At 53.5% G+C, this 26893-nt stretch overlaps 1 protein-coding gene across 5 annotated transcripts; it reads right to left on the bottom strand.

The window, feature by feature from the left end:
* Nucleotides 1-2282: 2282 nt before the first annotated feature.
* On the bottom strand, nt 2283-19407 carry CARD10 (caspase recruitment domain family member 10). Of its 5 annotated transcripts, none has more exons than XM_064455020.1 (21): nt 18957-19407; nt 16593-16811; nt 16062-16199; nt 15421-15746; nt 13291-13473; nt 12797-12952; nt 12543-12668; nt 12188-12382; nt 11935-12090; nt 11123-11238; nt 10830-10870; nt 10037-10157; nt 9364-9544; nt 8416-8539; nt 7821-8061; nt 7518-7587; nt 7080-7179; nt 6431-6589; nt 4117-4238; nt 3363-3478; nt 2283-3121 (listed from the first exon to the last, which is right to left on the bottom strand). In XM_064455020.1, the coding sequence occupies exons 1-21, from the start codon at nt 19300-19302 to the stop codon at nt 2914-2916; spliced, it is 3444 nt and encodes a 1147-aa protein (XP_064311090.1). In that variant the 5' UTR covers nt 19303-19407; the 3' UTR covers nt 2283-2913. The 5 variants fall into 5 exon arrangements, with proteins under 5 accessions (XP_064311090.1, XP_064311061.1, XP_064311052.1 ...); XM_064454991.1 differs by having other exon boundaries at nt 13387-13473; nt 18957-19323; XM_064454982.1 differs by having other exon boundaries at nt 2284-3121; nt 19035-19323.
* Nucleotides 19408-26893: the final 7486 nt, after the last annotated feature.

Raw genomic sequence — 26893 nt, 5'->3', positions numbered from 1 at the left:
AAAAACATATTATTCAAAGCTACCTTGTACAAAGCATGGTGCCAGGCAGCAGAACACGTACCCAACCAAGTACAAATCAGAACTTGCCCGATGCTAGAGGTGAGCACAGCCTGCTTCATACACTGTGAGACACCTTCTTCTGCTGGTGTGCCAAGGATGGGGAGGGGCATTCAGTGCCAAATCCTGCCCTAGAGTGGGCTGGCTGACCCATCCTTATGGGGGTGCATGGGACAGAGACCACCAGACTGCTGCAGCTCTGCCAGGGCAGGGGGGCATCACGGAAAGGGCGGGAAACTTCCCAGGGTGACACACGCCACTTTACCCATCCCCTCCCTGGAGGGAGAAATCTTGCTCTCGGTGACTCATTACAGGGGCTTGCACAAGGCTGTTACAGGCTGGTAATTGGTGCCCAGGGCTGCTAATTGCATTCTGCCTGTTACCTAACCCGTGACTCATTCCTCTGAGCAGGCAGCCACCCCTCCAGAGGTATAAAAAAGGTGGGCTGGGGCGTGCAGGGCAGTGGGGGGATCATTAATGTTTGCCTTGGAGCCCTCTGCCCGGCTTCTCACCCGTGTCCAGAACGAGTTGAAGCTGGATTTTGAAAGCCTCAGGGAAGACAAGATGGATGAAAAAAGGGGCATGGAAGAAGCCTGGGAACAGGAGAGGCAGTGCTGCCTGCTGCTGGGAGAGTTGAGTACTGCCAACCTGCCTCCCAGCAGCCTTCTTTTGCATCCCTTTCCCTCCTGAAGGCTCAGGCAGGTGCTGTGGACATTTGTTTATTTGCAGAGGGGGGCAGTGGTAGTAGGCACCAAGCTGGGAGCGCAGCCTGACTACCCAAAATGGGGGGGCTTGCTCTTAATCACCTTAAGTCTAGGCCATAAGGCTGGGGATGATTCCCAGTGCCAGCAGGGGCAGAAGGAGTTGTCAAGCCCTGAAACAGAGTGCCTCACATGGAATATTTTCCCTGGGTACTCAAGCGCTACTTTTTTCCCTACAAAGATGCAGCCTCTAATCTCCAAATCCATTCCAAGGTGGGTGGGAGTTTGCTTTGGGACTTGTCTTCTCATCAGCTCAACAAGAGTCCCACTTTCTTTACCTGCAGGGCAAGCATCCTCAAGGGGGCTGGCTGTGCTGGGATGCTTGTGCTGCATCCCCTAGAGTGGATGCCATTTGGGAGCCTTCATCTGGAGCCATGTGTTGCACCAGTTGCCCCATCCCAGGGCAGAGCTGCATTGCTCCAGGGCAGAGCTGAGACTTTGCTCTACATTCAGTGACTGCAGGTTAAAATCTTTCATTTTCTTTCCTCCCCTCCTCCCCGTTCACTCTCGTCCTCTTAAAAGACACAGGCAACTGGTTTAGAGCCTGAAATAACACCTCACAGGGGACCCATGAAGATCAGCAAGTTAATCTTTGCTCAGAGCTTTGAAAGTGTATGGCACTAGCAGTGTCCTAATCGCAGGGGCAAGCAGGACGCAGAGAGAACTTGACTCTCTGGGGCTGGTTGCTCATCTTCTCTCACTGACCCCAGGAGCAGTGGACTCAGCCCTCTGCCTGGCCTCATGCCCCACGGAGCCTCCCAGACCCACAGACTCCATTTCCCTCTTGCATGTCCCAGGAAAGACCATCTACCACCACCTCTCCATGGTGTGGGCATCCTGGCACTCCTTTCCCATTATCAGTGGGGCTGGTAATGGCAATTCGTTAGGAGTCAGGGGCATGCTGGGGTGGGGGACCACGGCTGCTGCTACCCAAACCCTCCATCTTCCCCCTGCCAGAGTTTGAACCTGCACTCAGCCCCATGTCAGGGTGAGAACAGCACCCATTGGAGGGGCAAGAGGATCTCCACTCTCCTGGCAGTATGGCCAGGCTCAGCCTTGCTGTTGTCCCCCCAGGAGGACAAGGTAGCTAGCTTGTCACCTCACAGTAAACAGGGCATGGAGGGATATGAAGCTTTAGGGACCTCAGCCAGATACATCAAGTGAGCTTTTCCCTGTCTTTTCCAGAGCAACCTGGCCAAAATCAGGTCTAGGGAGAGGCAAGGGACTGAAAAACAGGGGACGAGAAGAAATGTGAGAGAGCTAGGTCTGTGACACGCTCAAACTGTCCTCTTCCCACAACTCTTGCTGCCCTACAACAGCAAGAACAGTGCTCCTTCCTTCTCCCAGAGGGCTGGGCAGTTGTGCCTCAGCTAAAGAAGAAAAATACCCTGTTGTGCATCACCCAAACCTTCCCAGTAACACACGAGCCCATAGCCTGCCATCCATTCCCATTATGAATGCTATTTAATTCTCCTTTATATGTGGTTTGCCAATAAAAGGCTCCATTAATAATTTACAAGCAATAAAGAGTACAGCTCCTATAAAACAAGGGTTTGGTGCAAGCTTAGTGTCACTCCAGCTGTGGCGGGGTGTTGGCACACGAGCTGTGCTCCCTGCACTGTGGGGCCGGAGGTGAGGTAGACAGGGGAAGAGGGGACGCGGAGCACGTAGTGCCACAGGCCAGGAGAGATGGAGGTGATGGGAGAAGGGCTTCAAATGTGTGTGAGAGATGCTCCTACACAGCCTGATTCCACACAGTTCCCCTACGTTCCCCACCTGGCAATCCAACCACGTACCAGAGACAAGAGCATCACCTTGGGGTGATGGGGAACAGTTGACGAGGGTGGTTTCCACCATGACAATGGAAGATGTCTCTCCAATAAAACACAGAAAGGTCAGATGGGAGAGGGAGCACATTACTCCCCATCTCTCTGCGGCTTCAAGAGGACCAGAAAGACCGCCTCAGGGGGCCTTTGCTGTCAGCATCCCTTCAGGGAGGAAGGACATGCTACCTGGAGAAGCTTGGGGAGGCAGGGACCTCCAAGAATATCTCTTGGGGATGGTAACTGGCAGTGTCCACTCTGCTACCCCCAGCTCAGTCATCACCCTCCTCGATCCACAGCGGGCGGGTTTGCTCCTGGAAGATGCATCCCCGAACCACCTTGGGCAGCTCCTCAGCATGGCTCCAGGCATGGGGCTCCACACGGGCCCAGGAGCATGGCAGAGTATGGAGAGCCTGCTCCGCACCACGGCACACCTTCAGCACCTCCGAGTCCCGCTGGCCCGCCTTCCCCAGCAAGCTCCTGGGTAATCAGGGGATGAGCGTTACCCTTGGTGTAGAGAGACAGGGTGACAAAACCACCCAGGAACTCCCTCACATGTACACAAAGCCAATTTTCCTTCCCTTTTTTCCCTTATAGCAGCCAACCCCAACACACAAAGAGCAAGTGCTCTCACCCCAATCCTTGTCTCCCCCTCTGAAGAGACAAGTGCTTCTCCTCCTCCCATGATACCCTTCATCCATGCCACTCCATCTTTTCTTACCTGAGTCCTCTAACGTTCTTCTCAGTGACCTCGACATGGATAACGATGGGGTATATTTCACTTTTAATTAGATCCCTCACACTCCGAACTCCCAGCTCTAGCAGGCAGTGTTTATTCTGGAAGGGAAAATGAATAGATTTACTGATTTAAATGGAGAAAAAATAACCCCAGCCCCTGACAGTTACATTAAATCAAACCCTGTACTATGAAATATCATTGCTTTTCCAATAGTAATTCCATTAAATCTGGGATTTACGGACAGTGCCATGAGGGAAGGAGAGAATTAAAGAGCAGGGTCACACACTCCATCACCGCCAACCCAACCCAAGAGCCCACCAGGCCCCTCGCTCAGCCACAGCCCATTTTCACATCCCCTTTGTCATCACTGTTACCCACATCCTCACATTTCTCTGTCTGCCCTGAGCAGAGCTTTGGCAAAGATGAGGAATGTGAGAGCAGGGAGGTCACTTCTGCATATGACATTTCCCACCACCTCCCCCACAAAACCCCAGTTGCCATTTCTTTCACCTGAGCTCAACAGAGACTCAGGAAAAAGTCCCTATCTGCTGCTCCACAGCCCCACAGCACCTGGACCTATAACACCCTCCAAATTACATAGCCCCCAGGCAAGTAGCCCCTTCTCTATCACCACGCCACCATCCCTCTGCCCCCACTCAGCTGTCCCCTGCTCTCCTCCAATCTGAACAGGGTGCCTCATCCTGGCCCTCTCTCCTCACACCAAACAGCTCAGCACCTTCTCCATCGCCTCCCGTATCATGCGGATTCGCCCGCTCTCCCTCCGGTCCTGGGGGGCAGCTATAGACACAGGGTGCTCCTGTGTGTGGGTTGCGCTGGGTTCCTCTTCTACCAGCTTCTCTGTGAGCCAAGAGACAAGTAAAGGGAGACATCAGCCCTTCCTCCCTTTTGCATGCACTTTCTACCTCAGATCCCACATGTTTGCTGCCGCGCTGATGCTTATTGAGTTTACTGTTTATGGATTCTGAAGAGTGAGTCTAATTATACAACATCACACATTGGCATGGATCTCCTGCAGCTTTCTGCGTACAGAGGCAAGATATCATAGCTGAAGACACCTTGCAGGGCAAGGGCAGTACCTGTGTTGCAGTACCACAGCAGCCTAAGCCAGCTCACAGCCATTGTCCCCCCCCTTCCCCACAGCCACACCGTCCCACCCCCTCCGTAACAAGAGTATGGTAGAAAAGTAATTCTTTTGCCAGGCAGGTATTCAGCAGGGTTTGTGAGCTGCATGAGCTCGTAGATGGCTCCAGTGAGCAGCAGGGCTGGGGAGCAAGAAAAGTGTGCATCTCGGCATGAGAGAGTGGGAGGAAGATGGAGGGGGGCAGGTTGAACCTCCTCTTGCTGGTGGCAGCCTGAGCCACCTCCCCCTGCTCAGAGGTAAAAGGACAGCACCCAGCAGCCAAGCCAACACCAGGCAGCAAGGAGGTGATGCTGAGACAGATAACTGGGGGCAGAGCGGGCAGGACAGCGAGGTCCGGTGTGGTTGAAGCGATGACTACCAGGTGTCCCTCGTAACTCCCACCAGAAGACAAGACAATGCACACACAGAGACCTCACTTGAGAGCCACAGGCTTTAAAGTCCAGCGTGGCTGAAGCAGGCACTGGGATCTCCCTGCTGACTGTGCTGCCCTAGGCAGCTGCCCACACCACCACTAAAACACAAGCAGGGAACCTAACAAGGCTTTTAGGAGCTGCTCACCCCTAAGTCAGAAATAATGTATTTAGAAGAAGGTATGTTTGGAATTGGGTCCCGAGCATGTTCCAGCTCTCCCAGGCCCCACTCTGGCTGGGCCTCCTCTGCTACCTCTCCCTGGTTGCACAGGTACTTCCCAGGTAGAACTGGATCCCACAAAGCCATCTGTTTGCTTTGGGGGCAGCAGGCTCCTGGGGAAGCTGGGCTGGCTTTTGCTAACTTTGAACTGGCTGGGGAGTTCTCCAAGGGAAAATATAGCCAGCAAAGAAAACAGAAATGGTTCAGGGCTCCCTGATCACCTTCCTTCGTTCAGAAGAGGCAAAACTGACAGGGGAGAACAGAGGTTTTGCCCTCCGTGTAAAGTCCCCAGTCATAGTAATGGCTTCGAAGCATGTCCCTATGCAATGTGAGGAGGACCCTGCAGAGGGCTCAGTAGGACAGGATATATGGCCAAGTCACTCAGATAAGGAGCCCAGCAGCCAAAACTTGCAGAGCCATCCATCCTTTTTCAGCAAACCAGATATTTTTAACTACCTCCCCCCAAAAAAATATACCATCTGATTTTTCAGTCCTGCCGTTGCAAAGGGAGAACTCTAAACACAGGGAAAGGAGAGAAATGGAGGAAGGAGGAGGAAGGGGGAAAGAAGGAGTCGTCCTCTGTAAAAATTTCCTATGGGAAAAAAAACCTTTCCCCAGCAGCCTCTGAAGCGGTGTGTCAGCCTCACACTGCTGGCAGAAGGAAGGGGACAATAGCACTAAGGCTGGATCCTCTTGTTCCTGGGGAGAAAGAGCTGGTATGAAGTCAATCTGCAGATCCCACCTCAGCCAGGAGTTTAATTTCCGGGAATAGCCACGCAGAGCAGCAAGGCAATGCCATTGCCACCCACTCAAGGGGAGAGAATCCCCATGCCCCGGGAGACCAGGAGGGCTGGCTTCCCTGTGGGCCAAAGGGATAGGGCACAGTTAAAAATAGGAAGGAATGCCTTGCAGACACTCAGCCCAGAAAGGTGACCTGTCAACAGGTACTGCCTGGGAAGACTAAGAGACCCTCACACTTAGCTGCTGAAGAGGCACCTCGTGCTTTCCAAGAGTCCCATGAGACCACATCTCATTCTCCAAAACTAAGAGCACCTCTTTCCTGAATTGGGCTGACCAAGGCCTCCACAGAAGTGACTTCTTTGAGCAACATCTTAGCTTTGCACTGTATGGCTAAAGAAGTGACAGGAGGTAAAAGGGGAAAGCAGCCCTCAGAAGTAGGAGACTTGTGTACTCTACCTTACTCGGCCACAGGCTCCTAAAACAGCCCTGAACATGACAACCACTCATTGCTGCCTACCTGCTGGGCATACGTGGAAGTCCAGGCGAGAGGTGGGCAAGTCCAGCAGGTTCCTGATGAGCCGTGGTGCAATGCAGCTAGGTGACAGCACCACAGGACGGGGTGTCTTGACCACCACAGGGTGCACCAGGCTGTAAGGCTTCAGGTTCATGTCTGGGTCTGGAAGACAGGAATGAAGAGGAGAATGCCAAAGGTGGCAACACGGGAGACCAGCCTGTGACCAGCCCACAGACCATCCCATTCTTCCTGTACCATCCCCTGATCCTGACTCATGGAGGTAGCTACCAACCATCCTATGTCCCAGGAGAGATCCTACCCTGGTTACAACACTCACTCACAGGCAGATATACTGGCTGTAGCCCGTCTTGCCCATTTCTTGGGACTCACGTGAGTTACACACCAGTTTATTTTCCACAAAAAGTCAGATGACCCTGAGAACCACAGAAGAAATGGAAAGACCCAGGAAACCAGGGGAAAGGAGCAGAAGCTTTAAATGTGCACAGGTTTCCTAAAATCCTGTTAGCAGAGTTATAAGAGGGATCCTGGGCAGAGAGACTGAGGCATCCCAGATGCCAATGTCCCTTCAGTGCCTACAGGGGACAACTGGGTCTCCAAGGGTGATGGGGCAGGTGCAGGCATAACAGCTCACCTGAGCAGGGATCCAGCCACAGCTGCTGAGGGGGCTGTTCTGGGCTCCTCTGTCGTTTGGATTTCACCAGGCGCAGCTGGTCCAAGGCCCGTTTCTTTAGCTGAGGAGAAAGTGAGGGCAACAAGGTTGAGACATTAGACACACACAGAGCTGGCTGCAGAACACCCACTGGCAAAGCAGACGGAGTGCACATACAAAAATCACGGGACCGGGTCTGCCGTTCATCATGTTCAGTCTGGGAAGTGGGGAAGGGGTAGGAAAGCAGCCACAGAGCAGTAACACTGCCTGGGCTATAAGCCCCTGCTCTGCTTGCTAACCCAGATGCCGTCTCTATATGAGTAGGTTTACCAACAGAGTGGGGCAGATTGTGTGCCGAGGTGGTGAGGTGGCCATAGGTACACACGCACACAGCTCTCATTGCTGGCTTCTTTGGCTTACATTATTTTTGTGGCCCCTCTGCTGCCCAGGCATCTGGTCCTTCTCCTGGATCTTCAAAAGCTGGTGAGCCCTGAAAAGACAGAGAGATTGAACTCAAGCAACTCCAGAGCCCCCAGGGACCATAGCCTGCCACAAACCCCTTTGCCAAACCCCTCAGAGACCTGCTGAAGCATAGGCATATCAAAGCCTTCACTCAACCTCCCAGTTTCTCAAGGGCACCCAGGTGTTCTAGGGGATGCTCACCACAGATAGATGGGGCAGGTACCCCAGGTACCCCCTTGCCTTCCTCCTCACCCTGGTTACCTGCTGTAGTTGGGCACTGTCCCCTTGTCCAGGTCCTGCATGGTCAAGGGATCAACACGGGAGCAGTACCACTCCAGCCGCCCTTTGTGCATGGTGTCCGTGACATGGAGGATCTCCCGACACTTGACGCACAGGGCATAAGGATCTGACGGCTCCAGGAGGGACAGGTTGGTGCGTACGTAGAACGAGTCTCCAGAAAACTTCTTCCCTTCTTCCAGGGCCTCCCGCAGAGGCTGGTATCCTGGAGCAGAAGTTACAGGTCACAACAGGTGGGAACACAGGAGACAACTGTCACTGATAAGATGGCCAAGTCCCCAGCACAGCTGTGATGCTATGGATTGGGGTGGGGGGGTGCAGAGGAGGCAAACAGACAGAAGGTCTGTACCTCCATCCTGTAACTCAGAGGATGCACAAGTCACACCAGACAGAGAAAGCTACCGGAGCTATGGGAAACCCCTGTATCAGACATGGTGGCCTAGGACCAAACAGGAGAGGAGAGAGAATAACTGAGATTTACCTCCAGGGCTGGGTGGAGGGTCTGGAGAGGGAGGCAGAGAGCTCAGGCTCAAAGGAGACCCAGCTGCCAAGGCCTTACCTTTCAGGTCCAGCTGAAAGACAAGACTAGAAGGCTCATCCCAATGCAGCAGGCTCAGGTAGGCGACCTCCCGTGTGCAGTTCTCCAAGGAAAGCACCTCTTCCTTCAACGATGGCACCCTCAGCTAGCAAGGACCCGATGTTGTTAGACCTGAGGGCTGGAAGAGCAGGCTCCCCTCAAGCTCCCTCACCCACCACGGTTACACAGGAGATGTTACAGAGCAAGGCAGCCCAGGAAAGGCTCTACTTGATGACAAGGCATCCTCAGTCTGCCTCTGGTTCCCTCCTCTGCCTCTGAAATACCTGCTGCCAGCCACCACCCAGTCCAGATGCCAGGCTGCTGTGAAAGCAACCGTGTGCATGAACACATGTGGGAATGCAGGCAGCAAAGCTGGTTTATCTTCAGTTACATGGGGGATATTAATTCAAGTAGTGCAGCTGTATTTCAAGTGGTGTCACTCCTGCCAAAACAAATGCCCTCCTCCCTCCAAGAACTTTCTTCAGAGCAATTATTCTTTATAGTTCGGAGGGTTATGAAGGCCTGAGAAATCTTGCTCCAGAATTGATTGCCTTGAACAGGCATGTGTGGGATGCAGGATGCAAACTGGTCTGAAATACTACAGAGTGACATACAACTCCAGGGACATATAGCCATATTGCTGTCTTAATTTTGTGACTTCTTTTTGTTTCTTCCCTCCCACAGCTGAAGGAAGTGTTTCAGAATGTCTCAGCTTTTTTACAGGCACAGGTACACTCAAGTGCCATGGGACCTGGATGAGAGTTTGTGCTACGTAAAGGTCTAGGCAGGGAGCAGTCCTGGGAAACAAGAGAAATGGGGGTGGACTTCAAGCTGGGTAGAGGTCAGCTTGCACTGGGGATCACTCCATACTCCTTGCATCATCCCAGGTGCCTTGCAGCCCCAACAAAGCAAGACCATTCCCAGACTCACCTCAATGAGCCGACACCCTTCCCTGAGTCCTGTATCCTCGACCCGTGAACCTGGCTTGACCCACTGAACATAAATCCCCGTCCTGTTCCCTCCAAGGATGGAGATGTCTGCTCTGAGCCTCTTCTCCTGGGGTGAGGGGTTGCTGGGGTGACCCATGCTAGTGAGCTGTACCACCAGTGACCTGGCAAGGAGAAACACCAAGTCCAGCAACTGAAGTCTGCTACCTTTTCTAATAACCTGTCCCCCATGCCTTGTGTCCAGCTACAGAGTGTTTATTGTACTGGGTACTGCAGTACAGAGCTCGTGATTCACAGCCATCGCCAGGGCACACACACAGAGCTTAAAAATCCCCACAGCCCCTTTCCATCCCACCAGCCCCAACACCAAAGCCAAGCTGGGCTCCCATGGTCCTGTCCCTACCTAGACTGATGTGTGTCCAGCCCAGGGTATCATCCCCACCCCTGCCATAACAAATGGGACAGCACAGAAAATTGGAGCCCTGCTGGGAAGCAAGGACTATAAGATCCTCATTTCTCTCCTCTCCCACTAGGAAGAAAGAGACTGCAAGTGGGGAGGCAGAAAGGAAGGGTGTCCCAAGCGTGGTCCCCCAGCACCACAAAACATCCCCCCAAGCAGCCGGTTCAGAGTGTCTAGCTCAGAGAGCAGCAGTCACCTCCTGGTGACCTCCTTGCGGCTGGGAAGCGTGGACAAGCAGATCTCCGACTTCACCCTGGCGTAGGTGCTGCTGGAAGAAGAGGAGAAGGCCCCAAGCGAGGCACTAGCAAAACCACTGCCTAGGAAAGAGAGCAAGAGGGAGAGAGGGGGCACATCACCTCTCCGAGCACTGCAGGGAGCTCACATTCTCAGGGTGGCAAGGGTCTGTCACCCCCTCCTGGGCATTTTCTAGCATCTGACTGGGAAATTGAGGCTGCAGGGAGGCTTTGAACAGTCACCCTCCTGAAAAGGGTTTCCCATGTCTCCTGAGAACAAGCAAATCTTTGCTCCCTTCATCAAGTTGGATGATGGGCCAGGGCCACTTGGATGCGCCTGGAGATCAGCCACCAGCACCCACCACAGGACCTGCCAGCACCAGGATCTCCACTCCAAATTTACAGCCCATCACCCAGAACCAATTAACACCCCAGGGCAAATGAATTTCTCTCTTCTGTTACCTACTCCCTCAACTCCACATCAAGTTCTCCATCAACACAGCTCTCCACGAATTAAACAGAGCTGATGTGAATAGCTACCTGCTCTGCAGAGGAAAAGCCAGCTCTTCCAGCTGCTGTGCCTAGCATAGCAGTGGCAGGGGAGTGTGGGTCCATAGCACCCTCCTATGAGTGCAGGGCCCTCACAGTGAGCTGTGCAAACCAAAGGCATGAGGGAGGGTCAGGTGTTCGACCCCTCTCCCCACAGCTACCACTTCTTTTAGCTAAGCCCTTTGGGGAAAGCCCTCACCCTGGTACCTGTTGCATCTTCAATGCTGCTAAAGGAGCCACAGGACAAGCTACAAAGGAAACACAAAGGTGAGCTGTGAGGCAGCAGTTTTTCCAAAGCCTGTTTGCATCCCCTTCTCAACCCCATCCCCACAGCCTTCCCCCACTTCCCAGAAGCACCCTTCAGCAAGAATGCAGCTCCCAGCCAGATTTCCTACTCTCAGTCCCCACTCCAGGCTTTCCCCTCCCCTGCCAGCCTGCTCTCCCTGGCCCCCACAGCCCCCACAGAGGAGACACAGACTCAAGCATCCCCCAGCAATCACCTTTTGTATGGCATGCACCTATCTTCCCGCTGCCGCCGGAGGATGGAGCCGATGCAAGGGGGGAAAGGGAAAGTGGAAAGGCGGTTGATATCCTTCTCACTGTCAGGAGTCACCTCCTTGAGTAGAGTGAAAGAGAGATGCCTGCTAACACCCAGCACCACCTGTGCTTTGGGCTAGGTTGCAAACTACCTCCTAGGGTACCACATGCCTCTTCAGGGATCATCCACATCCCTCCAAACAACCAGGAGCACTTTATTTTCCCAAGGAGAGGGCACAGATGGAGACGCATGACACTGCATCCCCAACTTTTTGCAATGTACAATCTATGGGAGAGTAGCGGATGAAGGGAATATCCAACATTGTCTTATTTCACTTTTAGCCACTGCACACCTAGAGGTGTGAGTAACCTATGGGACTGCCCATTTTAGGGTGCTCTAGGATGAGGTTTAGGATTTAAGAACCTGACTCTCTTAAAAACAATACAATGCTGCTACAGGATTCAAAAGCACTAGGATTTCTCCCCCAGCATATGTAGATTAAACAGCTTTTTGGGGAGTATATGACACCCTAGAGAGTTTTGCTTCCCCCTCTCTCCCACCCAGCTGAGTGCTGCACAGTTTGGCACAGCATTGGCCGGTTTGTCAGGGACAGAGAGAACAAAGCCTTACACCTTATACACCCCGCCATGTCCAGTCTTCCACCAAGTCACATCCCCACAATGAACCTGCTCCAATGTCTCTGTGCCATTCTTGAGCAGCATGGGTCCTCACTGCCGTTAGGTGAGAGTCAGCCTCTCATGGTCAAGAACTCACCATGCTCTGACTGGACGAGTCCCCCAGGAATGGGATAGCAGGGATAGCAGAAACGCCCAGCGCATCCACAAGTCCAGTCGTAAAGCTGGAGGGGTTGTCTGTGAGGCTCCAGGTGCTGCTGAGGTTGGAGCAGAGGGAGTAGGAGGAGCTGCACATCTGGGAGGGAAGGGACCTGTCACCCTGTTGCATCCCCCAGAAATCAGTTATGACCCCTCAGCCTTCTCTTTTTCCCCTTCTTTCTAGCCTCCCTCACCTTGCCCAGGCTGCGGCTGCCTTGGCATCGCTGCAGCTGTGCCTCCAGTGTGCTGTTCAGCCCTTCTGCCTGGCTCAGCTTGCTTAGGAGCTCATCTCTCTCCTCCTCCAGGGCCCGCACACGTTTGCGGTACTGGTCCTTCTCAATCAAGCTCTGGGAGTATTGTAGTTGCACCCCATCACGGCTCTGGATTGCCTGCAAGGATCCAGGCTGAGAGTGAGAAAAGGCAGAGAACTGCACTACTAATCCCCACCTCCTGCCCTGGCACAGATAGAAAAGACCCAGTGGGGAAGGAGGGAGTATCCAGAGCAGAGACAAAAGCTCTGGTCCTGCTGGGAGGGGGAGAGCAATTTACCTGGTCCCGCTCTTTTTCAATCTCCTCCAGCTGCAGCAGCACTGTATTCATACGATGCTTGTAGAGATCACAGTCCTTCTGCAGCGTCCGGTATTTCAGCTGCAGATCTTCCACGTCCTGGAGGTACTGGCAACAGGAAGCAGCAAGCATTGGCCTTCCTGCAAGCAACTGCTGTGGCTTCCCAGCCCTCTCCCTCCCCTCTCTTACAGGCCCTGCTCAGTGTGCAGGGACAGGAGCAGTGATGGATGCTCTACCTTATCCCTCAGCTCTTCAGCCCACTGCAACTCATTCTGCAGGGAGTTGAGTTTCTGGCAGAGATCCTGACGGTCATCTTGGGCTTCCTTCCAGTCGTGCTCCAGGATATCCAGCAGGATCTGCTCAGAGCCTGGCACTGGGCCTTCACTGGGTGTCTAGGAGATGAGGGGTACCGTCACTGCACCACAAGCACCAAGGGAGCACCAGACCAGGGCAGTGACAGGCAGACTGGCATGACTGCCATCATCATTCCTGCATCAATCTGCTGTGTGCTCCAAGGCACAAAGTCACACTAGCAAGCACATCCAAGAGTCACAGAGCTGGGAAGAAGTACCCATCACTACCCAGACCCAGAAGCAATGGCAGCCACCACAGCAATATGCTCAGAGGAAGGGACAGTGATTTCCCCCATCTTTCCAGTGCCCATGTCACCAGCACTGGGGGTCCACCAGGACAGGAGGTGACTTGGAGCCTGTCCTGCCCCGTCAGGTACCTGCAACATGCCCTGCAGCTCCTGCAGTGATGCTGTGAGCCGCTGATTCTCAGCCCACAGCTCAGACACAGCATCAGGGTGGCCCCGCTCCTCTACCTCTCGCTGGGGTGGCACAGGTGCCTGTTTCCGCAGCAGGCTGCACTCCTCCTCTAGGCTGGTCACTTTGCATTTCAGCTGGTCCACCTGCAACTCAGGGAAGAAACATAGTCTGGCACACACAGTCCTGCACCTCTGTCTTAGCAGGAGAGTGAAGCAGAGAGGGCACTGAGCAGAAAAAGGGTCTGGAGGCAAAGAAAGCAAGGGCTGGACAGCCACGCAAAGCACTAACCTACCGTTGGGCCAAGGTTAGCACAGCTGCACACAAAAGCTTTTCCTTGCAGGGCAAAGGAGGAAGATACACTTGCATAAGCACATTAAGTCTCAAGTTCCTCTCTTGGTGCAATAACTTTCTTGCTACCTTGGGGCTTCCTTAGTGAAGCTGGCCTTGACCCTGGGTGGACCAGGGACCTCTGGTGCACTGCCAGAGCCAGCAGCTGTGAGTCTCTCAAAGGCTTCCCAGCTTCTAGAACAGCTGAGAAACAAATTTGCAGCAGAAAAATCCACTGAAGGCTGTCCAGTGCAGGGAGGTCACCTCTCGCCTGGGAAGTGTTTAAGGCTCAAGCTACTGGAGGCTGCAGGTCACCACAGATGCATCATCACACCCTGGCCTGCCCTCACACTCCTCCACCAATATGTCACTGGAGGCAGGGGAGGTCAGTTACTTTTAGGAGTAAGGGAGGTCCTCACAGACCTGTAAGGACTGATGAGGTTAATCAGAGAACCAGAGATTCACAGCCAGGTAAGGCTTTGAGAGCCAACAGGACAGAGGAAACCTATCAAAGCCACTGAACACTAAGCAGCACTGCCAAAATTCCCAAGGAGGGAGTCAGGAACCGGATTACTTCTGCAAATCTGCCCAAAAGACCTAGAATGACTTCTGAGGACTGGTCACTTCTGGACCCTGGAGCCAGAAGGAGAAGACAGCTGGGACCTGGTGGCCCACCCTGCTTCCAGGGGGATTTCTCCACCCCCACAGTCACTCACAAGCGATTCGCCTCCCTCCTCAGAGGAGGTCCAGGGGAGTTGGCACTGGTACGAATACTGGATAAAAGACGGGGAGGATCCTGGGGCTGGCAGAGCAGGATGAGGAATGAAAGGTAACCTCAGGGCTGCGTGAGAGGTCCAGGCCCAGACTGGTGGGGGGGAATACCAGGAGGCAGCAGAGCACTGACGAAACTAGTTTATTAATATCTTCAAGACAGGGCTGTCCTTGCCCAGGCAGGAAATGGGTGCGTGTTTGCTGGAGGTAAGAGCTTGGCAGCTGGAGTGCAGTATCACGAATTCCTTTGAGTATGCGGCATGAGTCTCCCAAACGTCATAAGAGAAACAAGGAGGCGGTGGGGAGTGTAGAGGGGGGGGATGGAGTCTGGGCCAAAATGCTCCTATGAACAGCAAGGCGGGCTGGGCAGATCCAGCCAGCATGCACACACCCAGTGCCCTATGTGAGGGTGGCTGCGCAGCCACCATCCTCACTAGAAAGAGGAAAATACAAGCCCTTTCCTGGGGAAGGAGTAAATACAAACACATAGCTTAACAGAATCAGCTGCCGGCTGTGTGCCTGTGCTGCCTGGACACAGCGCAAGTGCCCCTCAGCAGAGCAGGCAGCGCAGGGCAGTGAGCGTCTGCAGGAGCAGACAGGGCATCTCATGGTACCTACAGCCAGGCTAAGAGTGCCAAGAGATGCCAGGGAAGGCATCACCCTGGCAGCAACTCTGAGGAGCTGGTTCTGGATCCTCTAGGTGGTGTACCTCCAGCTCCAGCAGGAGCTGGTGATATATCTCCAGCTGCCCCAGGACATCAAGTCCTGGGCATGGCAAGTCTCCCATGCCGTGCCGATGATCTGGATGCTCTGCCCTGCTCAGGGCACACTCCCCATCAAAAGCAGGGGCACGAACCCTGACACACATCCCACCTGCCATCAGCTCCTTCACGCTCATGGGTCACCACGCACGGACACCCCCATGCATCCCTCTTAGCCGTCAGACCCCCACAGCCTCCCGCTGTCAACCCCCGTGCTCCCCGAGGCCGTACCACCAGCTGCAGGTCCCGGCTCCGCAGCACAGCCATGTTCTTCTCCTCACAGAGCTGTGCGTAGCGCATGGCCATCATGTAGTTCTCATCCTTCAGCCTCAGCAGCTCCATGCTGTTGGTGTCCCACTCCTCTCTCAGCCGCTGGCAACGCTCCTGCACCTTCAGGAGATCCTGCAGCTGCTGCTCTAGCCGGGCCTGCTCTTGCTCCAATGCCTGGTTTTTCACCTGGAGCTGGTGCTCCTTCAACAGATGCTCCTTCCGCTGAGCCCTCACCTTCTTCACCTCCATCATCAGGAACTGTGTTAGTCCCTCAGGGCCTTCCTCATCTGCAGGGAGACAAAGGAGAATCAGGTCCTGGCTGCTGAGACAGGGTAACCCCCAAAAAAGCAACCCAACACTTTGCTTTCCATCAAGAGGTGACAAGCTCTCCTGTGGGTTTGCAGCCTTTCTGGTCCCAGGCTTAGAGCACCATGGTCCATCACACACACACATACGGTCCCCTCCCTTCCAGATCCAGAGCACAGAGCTGTTGGGGTTCCTCGCACACAGGTAGCATGAACCAGAGCTTTATACATGAACAGATTTCTGGCCCTTCCCATGCAGACAGCAGCTGAAGGGGGAGATGGAGAACCTGCCCCTACCCAGGATCATAGAGCAGCGCTGGGCTGGCTGCTTCCCAGTTAGCCGGGTGTAGTGCTCTGGGTAGTAAAACTCTAAAGACTCCAGGAAGGCTTCATAGCCTCGCTTCCCACGGCGCCGGAGGATGTCTATCAGGTAACCTGGAAGAAGGGATAAAGAGCTAGGATGAATTCCCTGCAAACCAGAGAGAAAACAGCATAGACCATGCTTTTGTGTCATAGTTTTTTGAGCATTGTGATATGAAATAGCATCTCCACCAGTCCTCTCCATCCACAGGAACAGGAATGGCTGGAGGAGGGAACCGGCTGTGAGCCCTGCCCTCATCTGTGTGCACCCAGAGGGAGGCCCACAGAGGATGAGGGGGAGGTCCAGCTGCAGAGCAGCTCAGAGAACAATGAAGCCAGAGTAGCACTGCAGTGGGAGGGACCGGGAGGCCACAACACCACATGCTGGGTATCATCCACTCTGTGTCAAAACCAGGTCGTTCCCCACAAACCAGGCCCATCTAAGTGCAAGGTTGTGCTTTCTCCCACCTGTCTGGTTGCTTTTGCAAGGGAATCGGCATGAATTCAGCACCTCCTCCTCATCCTGCTCATCTATCACGCGGCACTGGCGCAGGTATGGGGTGAGCTTCGCAGGGTTCAGGGAGCGGGTCAGCTGGTGCCGTGCACCCTCAATCTTTTCCCAGATAGTGTCTTCTTCCTCCTCCTGCTCCGAGAGGCTGCAGGCTTGGAGAGAGGCATTCTCCAGGGCTGGGAAGATAAAAGGAAAGAGGGCTAAGGAATGGTAGAGGAGCACAGGGTAAATGGCATGAGTAGGCATGGGAGAACATGAGTTGAGATATGGTCCTGCAAATGATTTGATAGTCTTACAAATAGGACTTAAGATACATCAGAAGTCATTTTACATAAAAATTGGTCTAGGAAGATCTTGAGTGTCCACCCAGGGCCTTAGATATGCAGGAGGCAGAATGCAGTGGCGCATAAAGGAGTTAGGAGCATATACAGTAGGAAGACTAGGGAAGACGTTGTCTTCATGCCTGACACACTCTTAAATCCCCCTGACCATCACACATCTTCCCTTTTTCCCCATCCCTGAGAACAGGAAAGTCTCAGGACCAGGAGTTTTCACAGCCTGGGACATGCTCTCTCATTCTGGGGTTGGCAAGAAGGGTTTCCCTGGGGATGCATTTGCCCTGTGCATGTTCCAGGCATTGGTGACCAAACTGAAGTTCTCAAGGGCACCATCCCATGGAGCACCTTGGCCACAGGTACTGGAGCCAAAGGGGAATCGCAGAAGCGTTATCTTCCATGTATCTTCCACACATCTTTGTGGAGCCCTGGAAATACATAGCAACAAGGCAATCCCTCTGTCAACCAAATAAAGCAAGAGGGACCCCCTGAAGTCAACCGACTGAAAACCCTTAAAGCAGTGGTGAACCTGCTTCATTAAGTCCTACAAGCCATGATGGAGCAGGTATGTGCAAGGAACTCTCTTCCCAGCTGTGTGTCAACTCAATCAGCATTATCTATTTTCACTTGAGAAATAAAATCTGCTTCACAAACCAGCACAAATCCTTTCAGCTGTCAAGGCAAAGCACAGCAAAGATCTTCTGAGACCTAGGAGCCATCTCTCCTACCCAGCGTGCACCGCTACCTGCCGCTCTGGTGCTGGCATTAAGTCCAGCTTTCCTACCCCAGCCACACAAACATCCCCGGGGCAGTGTAGAGGTTCATGCTGCATGAAGGCAGAGGGAAAGAAATTCGCCACTCTTTTTTCTTTCTTTTGGGTTTTGTTTTTTTTTCCTTTCTTGTGGTGAGAATGATATCACGCAATTTCAGACAGCCAACTAGCACAGCAAGGAGGATAGCTGAGGGACCTGTGGAGAAGTTAATCCTCCAAGTAGAAATACGGGAGGCTCAGGGTCTGACAGATGAAGAATAACAGGAAAAGAGTATTGTTGAATCTACAAAAGATACTCAAGTGTCTGATTTCCAGCACCAAAGGGCTTAGGAGCCTAAATACCAATACAGATCTGGATTGTCCCACGTTGAATAAAAAACCCCCTGTGTTTCTTGCAGAAACTGATGTCTCTCATTTGGGACAGGCTTGCTTGCCGCAGGGATGCAAGTATGCAGAAGGAGGATGCAACAGCAGGTCACAGAAGTTGCAGAAGTTGTTTTGAGCTCTGCTCCTCGGCAGCAGATTTATGCCTTTAAATCAAAGTATTTCTCCAAGAAACCCAAGCCGGCTGTGCAAGCAGCGACCAGCTTCTTCACAGGCAGGCTCGGCAGAGAGAGGAAGAGGTCAAAGGGGTCTGGGGAGTCGGTACCCCTCCTGCCGCCCGGGGTACCCCTCCTCCCTCCTGCCGCGGCCCCTCCAGGCCGAGGGGGAGGCAGCGCTTCCCCTTTCGGCCAGCCCAAAGGCCCTCTTCAAGGAATGGCGAGCCCTGAGGAGGTGGCCGGGGAAGAGGAGGAGAAGAGGAGCAAACACCACGACCACCACCCCACCCTCAACACCACCACCCCAGCCCCAGAGCCCCTGCGGGATCCGCGCCCGCGGCCGCCCCGGAGCGATGCCGACGGGCGCGGCAGCAGCCTCCGTGGGAGAAGGGGCACAGCGGACCCCGAGGGTTCCGCAGGGCCCGGGGAGAAGCTCCCGTCCCCCGCTGCCGCCGAGGGATCGCCCCTTACCCGCCATCCCCGCCGTCGGGCGGGCTGCGCCCCGCTCCGCGCCGCCGCCGTCTCGCCACCCCGGCAGGTGTGTCTGAAACGTTCTCCCCACCCCGCTCCACCTTCCCTCCCTCCCTCCTCCAGCCGGCTGGGAGGGAACCGGCAACCCCCTGGGCAATGGAGAGCCCGGCCCTACCCGGCCCCGGGGGTCGCGGTGGCACTCACCGGCGGGGCGGGGGCGGCCCCTCTCACCCCCCTTCCCCGGCTCCTCCCGGTTCCTGGGACCCTCCGGCTGCTCCTCACCTGGGCGAGCCGGGGAAAGGTTTTTCTTTGCGTGTGTCCCGTCTTTCTCACCCCCCTCCCCAGCCCCGGGATGGAGCTGCTCTCCGGAAGGATGTGGTTCGCCAGCAGCTTCTCTTCCGAAACAAACCCGGCTTCGCCTCCCGACAGACCGGCGGGGGAAGGGGGTGGCCGACTTGGCCCCCCCAGCCGGGGCCCTGCCCGTCCCGGGGGGGGGTCTCTCCTGGCAGGGCGCAGCCTCCCCAGCTCTCTCTGCAGAGAAGAGGTGCATAAGAAGGAACTTTTTTGGTTCAGGGACTCCAAAAATTGTAGCCTGGCCACCCCAGGTATAGGGCTGGTTCTGGATGGACGAGGAGGGGTGTTCAAGCAAGGGGAGACAATGAAGGTGGCGGAAAGAAGCCCGATCCAGGCCAAGAAGTGGTCCCACAGGCCTAATTTTGGACCCCCAGTCCTCAGTAGTGTCTGTGGGTGGAGCTGGGTGTGGAGGCAGCCCTGGGGCAGTGTGACTGATCTGTACCCCAGGGCATGCAGGGGCTTGCACCAGCCAGCCTGACCAAGCACTGAGTCCCCCAGGCCAGGGGCAGATGCTGCAAAGCTTTCCTCCTCCCTCGATCCAAGTGGCCAAAGCAATCCCAGGAGTGGATCTGTGTGTCCACACAGCATCCCAAAGAGCCCACACAAAGAGCTTGCACAGGGTAATTTTCACTCTTGCCATGTACCTAATTGCCCAAATCTGTGTATACCACTGGGACTAGGAGGCATCTGGGAGAGATGGAATTGGACACCATGGTTTGGTCCAAACATTATTCCCCTTCCCCCTCCAAGGCTAAGGTCCTTTTCATTTTCTCATTTCATTCATTTCTCATTTCAACCTCATTTCATCATTCTCAACTGTGTCAAACCTCAGACCTCAATGGCCAGGATAGACAGCGTGGACTCTGTGCAAGAGATCTCCAATGCAATATCTAGCTCATAAGAAATGGGAGTTCAGCTGATTCCCCCCAGCCTCAGGGTCAGCCCACAGGGTAGCCCAGAGTAATGCTGTGCATCCCTCCAGGACTCTGGACACAACATAAAGGAGCCCTGCGATTGCTCCTGCCCTTGCTAATACATTCCCAAAAGGCAGATGCCCTCAGCATCCCATCACTGCAGTTTCTAGACCCCACCTCTGCATGGAAATCTTTCTCCCCTCCCTCAGATAAATGAAGAAACCAAAGTGGGGGGAGTATGAAACAATCCTGAGGTATGAACTAGGCCCCTGACCTAAAGGATTCCCACTGCACCCAAAATTAACATCATTTCTCCTCCAGGGCCAATGGCAGAGGCATCCCCTCTCATCCCGACAGGGCTTCTACACCAGCTTCAGCAAGGTGGTTTGAGGGGAGGGAGGCTTTAGCAAGACCCTTTCCCCGTGCTGCTATGTTCTTTTCAAGATCAAGCACAACCACCATGTGGGAATTGAGACTGTATGTGTGTGATACACAGAGCATCACACAGATACATAGCCTTTTTGTAGCAAGATGTACACAGGTATTGAGCAAACACCAGGCACACACATGCACAAAGGGCTTTCAGCAAACACCACCTCCTCTCACATAGCATCCGTCCCAACAGACACTGGTTGACACCCCAAGCGTATGAATTTGCTGCTGACTCACTCTCCCTGCGAGGGGTCCCAACTGCCACCTTCCCCTCCCTTGCAAGCCCAACACTGCACAGCTCCCTCCCATAGGGTACGTGCTGCCCCAGGACCACCAGCAGCAGGGCGCAGCTCCCAGTTCCAGCCCTTACGTCCAGCCAGAGGCATCCAGTTGAGTGATCAAAAGCAAGTATAAGCAAGGCTGCCTGCAGGGAAACCCTTCTGACTCAAGCCATGTCAATTTTTGCCTGCTGGTTAAACCCAGGTCTCTCTCTCTAGTGAAAAGATTTCCTGAGCAGGATATTATGTGGTGATAGAAGATAAGATCTTCACAGTCACGATAAAAGCCCCAAAACAAAGGTTGGTTTCTCTCATTCACCCAGAGAGAGATGAACTCAACCCTGGTGTCAAGGAAACCTCTCCCTCCATCCGCCCTGACCCCACAGGCAATGGCTGTGGTGCTTTGTGACTCAGAGTATGCAGACATCAGACAGAGCAGGTCCCACATCAAGTACCATCAGTCGCTGTCCTTCATGGAGGGTCTCTTCTGAGCTCAGCAGGTACCTCAGGAGCAAGCAGTCCACCCCTGAATGCTCTGGGCTGGGCAGATGATCCCAACAGACCAGACAGACAGCTCCTGAGAGGAAGGAGGTGGTCTGTCCCTGGTTTTTGGCCAGGGTATGGAGGCATAGAGATGAAGAGCTCACCTTCTGGAGGGAAGCCAGGGTCGTACAAGGCACCCCCAGTTCGTCTGACATGTGCGGTCCCACCGGACTGCACATGCTCACAGCCAGGTATTACATTTCCAAAATAGTTTTGCTGGTAGCAACTACTTTTGTGCTGGCACACTTGAGTTCACACTAGGAATGACACTGAGGTGTTTGGGTGGGTTTTTTGTGTTGGGTTGGTTTTTGGTTTTTTTTCCAAATCCTAACCAAAATAGTTGCACTGGTAAAACTTTCCAAGCCACACCGGCTCGCACAGGAAATCTATGACAGCCCAGCAAATGGTGAGCCACGTGTTGTTTCCACTGCCAGAGGAAGGGCTTAGCACACATGGCCCACAGAGTGTGACAGGCAGCTGCGTCTTCTGCAGGACCTTGCAGTGTGGGTCCAACCAGCGGTGCTAAAAGGTCGGTGGGATCCCTTGGAGGTGAGCAAGCCCATGCTGCGGGGGGAACAGCTGGGTATGCCACAGCACTGCATCATTTGCCCCCTCCTAAAAAACAGCTTTAGGAAGGTCTGAAGCAGGAAAGGAATTCATTAAATTCCCAATCGTGTGGCTAAAACGTTGTCAGTATAAAGCTCAGCTGAGGTTACAGATGGTGAGCTTAGATGCTTTGTAAAGTCCTGCTCTGCATTTGGGAAGCGTGGTATCTTTACAAACCTGTCCTGAAACCTCCTGCCCATACAGTGTCTGTAATTTGAGCTGGTCAGAACATCTTCAGTAATATAACTCTTGCCTGGTCCTTTTTTTTCCAAGCAAACTATGCTATTCTTCTCACGGCCCCGTGATTTGCAAAGACCTACAGCTTCCAATGAAGTTTTAGGGGGAGCTTTGCTAAGGTCCAGGGTGGTGTCCCTAGTCAGGTCAAGGCAGACTTTGAAATAACCCCCCTAATAAAAACTTCCACCCTGCAATAGCTGTCCCAACATGATTTTGTGTTGTGAAAAACTCTCCACAGTTTTTGTTCCTGTGTGGAACAAAAACAAATGCTGAAAATGCAAAAGAGGTTGTGAAACAGAGTTATCGACTCCAGCCTGATCTAATTGGCTTATATGCTGGTTTGTACCAGATTAGTTAACACACACAGAAAAAAAAAAAAAAAACTTTTATTTTCCTAATGACACTCATTGAACGCAGTGTTTATATTAACAACCTTTGCAAGGACTTTGACTACTTGCTCATCTCTCCGACACTCTTCATAGCGGATGTAGGACTGCCCCGGCATGCTGACAGTGGTTTGTTCCCTTCTCAGTGGTGGTGACAACTGCAGAAGGGGAGGAGGAACGAAGCCTCCCCCCAAAAAAAGGGGTGAGTAGCCTTTATGGCAGGAAGGAAATGCATGTATCTGTTCATGGAGATAGCAAAACAAGTGAATATTTCCTCCAGCATTCCTCCACATCACGCACACACCCATTGCCTGGAGCTACAGGAGGCAAAAGTGTGTGGGAGTCTTGTTAGGGTATTGGCAACACATCTCAGTCCTCCTTAGGGCACCAAGGTATGCAGGGTGGCAAGGAAGACCAGAATTAGAGCAGGCTGATGGGATTCGAGTCACTGGGATGGGCTTTCTTGCTCCAAAGCTGCCCCTGGCAAAGGGGCTCCACCTCAACAGGGCTGAGCCTGGAAATCTCACACTTGGCTGCCACCTCAGCCTTGCTCGCAGTTGCCTTATTCTTAAAGCATTATCCTTGTGGGATATCCTTTTTTTTTTTTTTTCCCTCTCCCTCCAGAAAATGCACCAGCAGAGACTTTGTCTCACTGCTCATTTTTAATCCAATTTGGTTGGCTCCTTCTGCATCAGACTTTGCAAGGGGAACATTAAAGTCGGCCCTGCGCTGCACACACTGACCTTACAGAGGTTACAGTGAATTCAGGGGAGCAGTATCTGTTCTTCCCAGGTATGACCCACTCTGTCTAGAAACTGGGAGTGAATTCAGTTCTCCAACAAAGGATCCACCTTTTTTTACTGTTGTGCGTGCAAACAGAACTTGACTCTAAGGGAGGAGAACCACATGGATGGAAGATAAACACAAAGAAGGGGGCAGATCACACCTGCTCTGGGCAGAGAAGAAATGACTGTCCAAGAGGCAAGTCGATGGGAGAGGGATCCCAGAGAAGGGACAAACCCAACTCCATTTTCATTGCAGCAGGCTACAGCTCACCAAACCCACCCACTTTTCCTTAGTGCTTTCCTTGCACGCCGAGGCTGCAGCCACCAGAGGTCAATGTGACCGCGTCAACCTCAGCCAGCTGTTGGGTGCTGCAGAAAGCCCGGAGTTTCAACTGGGACAACAAAACAGAAATATAAAGTAGATAGTTTTTTCCACCTTTCAGGACATAACTTTGGGGTAGATTTGCGGGCAAACCAATATTCAAAGCATTAATCACCATGTGACCTCAGCACTATCCTGGAAAAAAAGGGCTTGAGAATGACAATTTCCCCAATTAGCAGCCTATAAACACTCCTAATTGAGACCCTGTAACTTGCCTATTGTCCTACAGGACCCCACAAGTGCTCCAGTCACTCCAGGCAAATCTCATACTGATGGTTTCAGTGTCACTCAGGTGTTTTCATCAGTCCCAGGCCTGCCCTGTTAGCAGCAGGTGGGAATGGGCTATCTGTCTTCTCCTGAGTTCCACTTCTGCTCCCCAGGGTGTAAGGTCTGTCACAGTGAATGAGGTCTGCCACAGATCCAGGCTGGCTGAATAAAACAAGTATCTGACCCGCAGCCAGAGGAAGGCAAATGGGTTAAATGAGCAGGGTCATCAGTCCAGGTTAGAAATCAAACAGGGAAGGTGGCACTATGCCCAGCAGAAATCAATATGTCTAGCTAGTTCTGTAGCATGCAGCCATTCCTCTGCACTCCCACGCATACCAGTTACCTTCTCCTCTCCATCCCACCTATGTCTTCCCCTAGACCTCCTCAAACAGTCACAGAGGGGCCATTTCCATCCCAGCCTCGCAGCCCTTTTATTATCTATGTGGACACCCACCTAGTCAGAGCAAACAAGACACTCCTATTCCCACTCCAGCAGAGCTCCAGCCTCATCCCTTGTGGGGTATCAGGTTTCCCTGGATGAGAGATGTCTTCTTCTCCAAGAATACTCCACTGGACTACAAGATCATCAGTGGTCCTCTGCCCAAAGCTAGCCAGCTGCCCAGACCAAGCATGTTTCCACCATCTCATATGAGCTCTAGCTTAGGATGGGAGCAAAGACAGACAGAAGGAAAACCCTGTCTTGTGTTTGCAGGGCAGCTGAAGCTGAAGACACCAAGACAGTGAGAATCACCAGCACCAGCTCAGATGCCATCTTATAGTCGAGCAAACTGACTGTGAGCAGTTTGAATTCAGAAGACTAAATTGCCACCAAAAGATTAGCTACTTAGCTGGAAGCTCTGCTCTGCCCACTTCAGAAATGCCCTGGTTCCTCATGCAGCTTTGACAGGAGGGAAAAAAGGACCTTAGATGGAAAACACGACTTCCATCTTCCCTTTCTCCTCCCCGAGATGATCAAAGTCCCATATGGCTCCTCTCCTGAGCTGGTACGCAAGCATTGCCCAGGATCTCTGGCAGCCAGAGTCCCTAAGAGTCACTGTCAGGCTGAGACCAACCAGATGATAATGGAGTAGGAGCAGGAGGGGGTGATACCATCTCATAACACCCATGACACTGAACATGTGCTGTATCAGGGAAAGGGACAGGGTTCATGTGTTGGGGAAGGAAGGTGCTGCCCACCAGCAAATTTGCTTCATAAAGCAACAGACAACATAAATTAAGTCCCAAAAAACCCTCTTCTGCTGCAATAGTTGGGGCTTTGAGGGCATTGGCTGGTGATGTGCATGGGAAGGCACATTGGTGTTTCAGCTTGCAACCCATCAAAGCTCCAGCAGCAACTGTTAGAGGGCAGATCCTGGTTCACCTGTGCACCTGGTCTTCCAGTCCATGGTGTGGGCAACACCACAAACCCCAGTCTGGTGGTTTTCTAGCCCCAGGAATACATGACTGTCCTAGGGAGGGCAATGCAGCTGCAAGAGAGGGAGGAATGCTGAGACTTTGCTCGGGTTTCAGGAGGCCAGGACTAGGCCAGGACCTTTTCCTCATGGCTGGAGAGCAAACCTGTCCGGGACACAGACAGGCAGGAGAGCTGAGTTCATGGTAACAGGGGCAAAGTCTTTCTGGAGAGGGCAATGAACAGCCGAGCGTCACCAGCACTTGTAACGCTGCTCCAGAGCCATAGGGTGGCACCACCCCACCATCCAACCCCTTGGTGAGGTGGTGGCTGGGCAAGTGCCAGGGCAAAGCCCAAAAGCTTTGGGTCAGTGTGGCCTTCTGCTGGAGCCCTTGCGAAGGAAAGGATGTGGGGAGCCAAGGGCTGTGCCTCTCACCACCATGCAGAACTGCTCTTTGCTCCTGACTGCTGAGGCCTTTCCCAAGCCTTTCCACTCTGAAGATGCTGGACCCACACCAACACACACCTACTCGCCTCCATCTCTGCCCTGATCTACACCAGGCCCAGCTACTCTCATCCCACAGCTGATCAGAGATTGCTGCTGCACTGAGCCAGGCCCAAGCTTACTGTAGGGCAGCAAAGGCACCGTTAACTCCCCTCTGCTCCCGTTAACAGTGCCTAATGGGGTGTGCTCCAGGGTGTCTGTCAGAGGTGGGTCTGCACAGAGCACCCCTCAACCCATGTTCAGCATGGGCTAAGGGCTACAAACCAAAGCTAAGACCCGACAAGCTTGGTACAGATGTGAACTCAGCCAGAGCAGTTAGATGCCAGAGGTGAAGGTGACAGCACATCTTGGACCTCATTTCCTTCTCCACATACCACCATGGCCACACCAGATGCCCTGCAGGATGTGACCCTAGATAATGCAGGAGGTCTTGCAGCCTTTCTGCCTGTTGCACAGGCTCTGTGCTGGAGCAGTTGTGGCTGAGCATGGTGTGATTTGTAATCTTCCCCTAAGCACTCTTACATGCCTGGCATTCCCAGAGCTCCCTGTTCCTGTGTCCCAAAGCCAATATATCTAGCTACCCCCTCAGCTTGACCCCAGTGGCCCTTTCCCTTTCAGACCATCCACAGAGACCAGCATCAGCCAAAGCCAGAGACAACCATGGAAGGAATCAAAGCCTGGGTGCGGCAGGAGCCGTGCCTTACTTCCCAGGAAACCAACCTCAGCCTCCCCGCTAGACCAGACATTTGCAAGGCCCGGGAATGTAACCCCAGCCCCACTGGGAGCTGGATGCCCATTTCCCCTGGGAAGGAGTCGCGCCCTGCCCTAGGGATGCATTCCCCAGGCTGAGCCGCAGACAGACGTTAGCTGGAGCCCGCCCAAGAGCAACGAGCTTTCCAAGTCCTTTCCCTTTCTTGGGGGTCTGATAGTCACATAAACAGGAAAAGCCTGGCCCTCTCCCCCCCCCTCCACAGCTCTGCCTCCGTCCCCTCCTCTCTGGCACACACCAGCATGATACAAGCCCCAACGTTGGGCTGCTTG

The sequence above is a fragment of the Phalacrocorax carbo genome, chromosome 1 (genome assembly GCF_963921805.1).
Source record: "Phalacrocorax carbo chromosome 1, bPhaCar2.1, whole genome shotgun sequence".
NCBI lineage: Eukaryota > Metazoa > Chordata > Aves > Suliformes > Phalacrocoracidae > Phalacrocorax > Phalacrocorax carbo.
The sequence above is the reverse complement of the archived record's forward strand: the minus strand, read 5'-3'. Positions and strand labels throughout refer to the sequence as shown.

What these genes read in the sequence shown, in the direction of transcription:
- CARD10 (XM_064455020.1), bottom strand. Translation starts at nt 19,302, where the DNA reads ATGCACCTCTTCTCTGCAGAGAGAGCTGGGGAGGCTGCGCCCTGCCAG. An exon ending in TTGCAAAAGCAACCAGACAG is followed by an intron (nt 16,200 to 16,592) that starts GTGGGAGAAAGC and finishes CCCTTCTTCCAG; the next exon opens with GTTACCTGATAGACATCCTC. An exon ending in AAGAACGTTAGAGGACTCAG is followed by an intron (nt 3,122 to 3,362) that starts GTAAGAAAAGAT and finishes CTGATTACCCAG; the next exon opens with GAGCTTGCTGGGGAAGGCGG.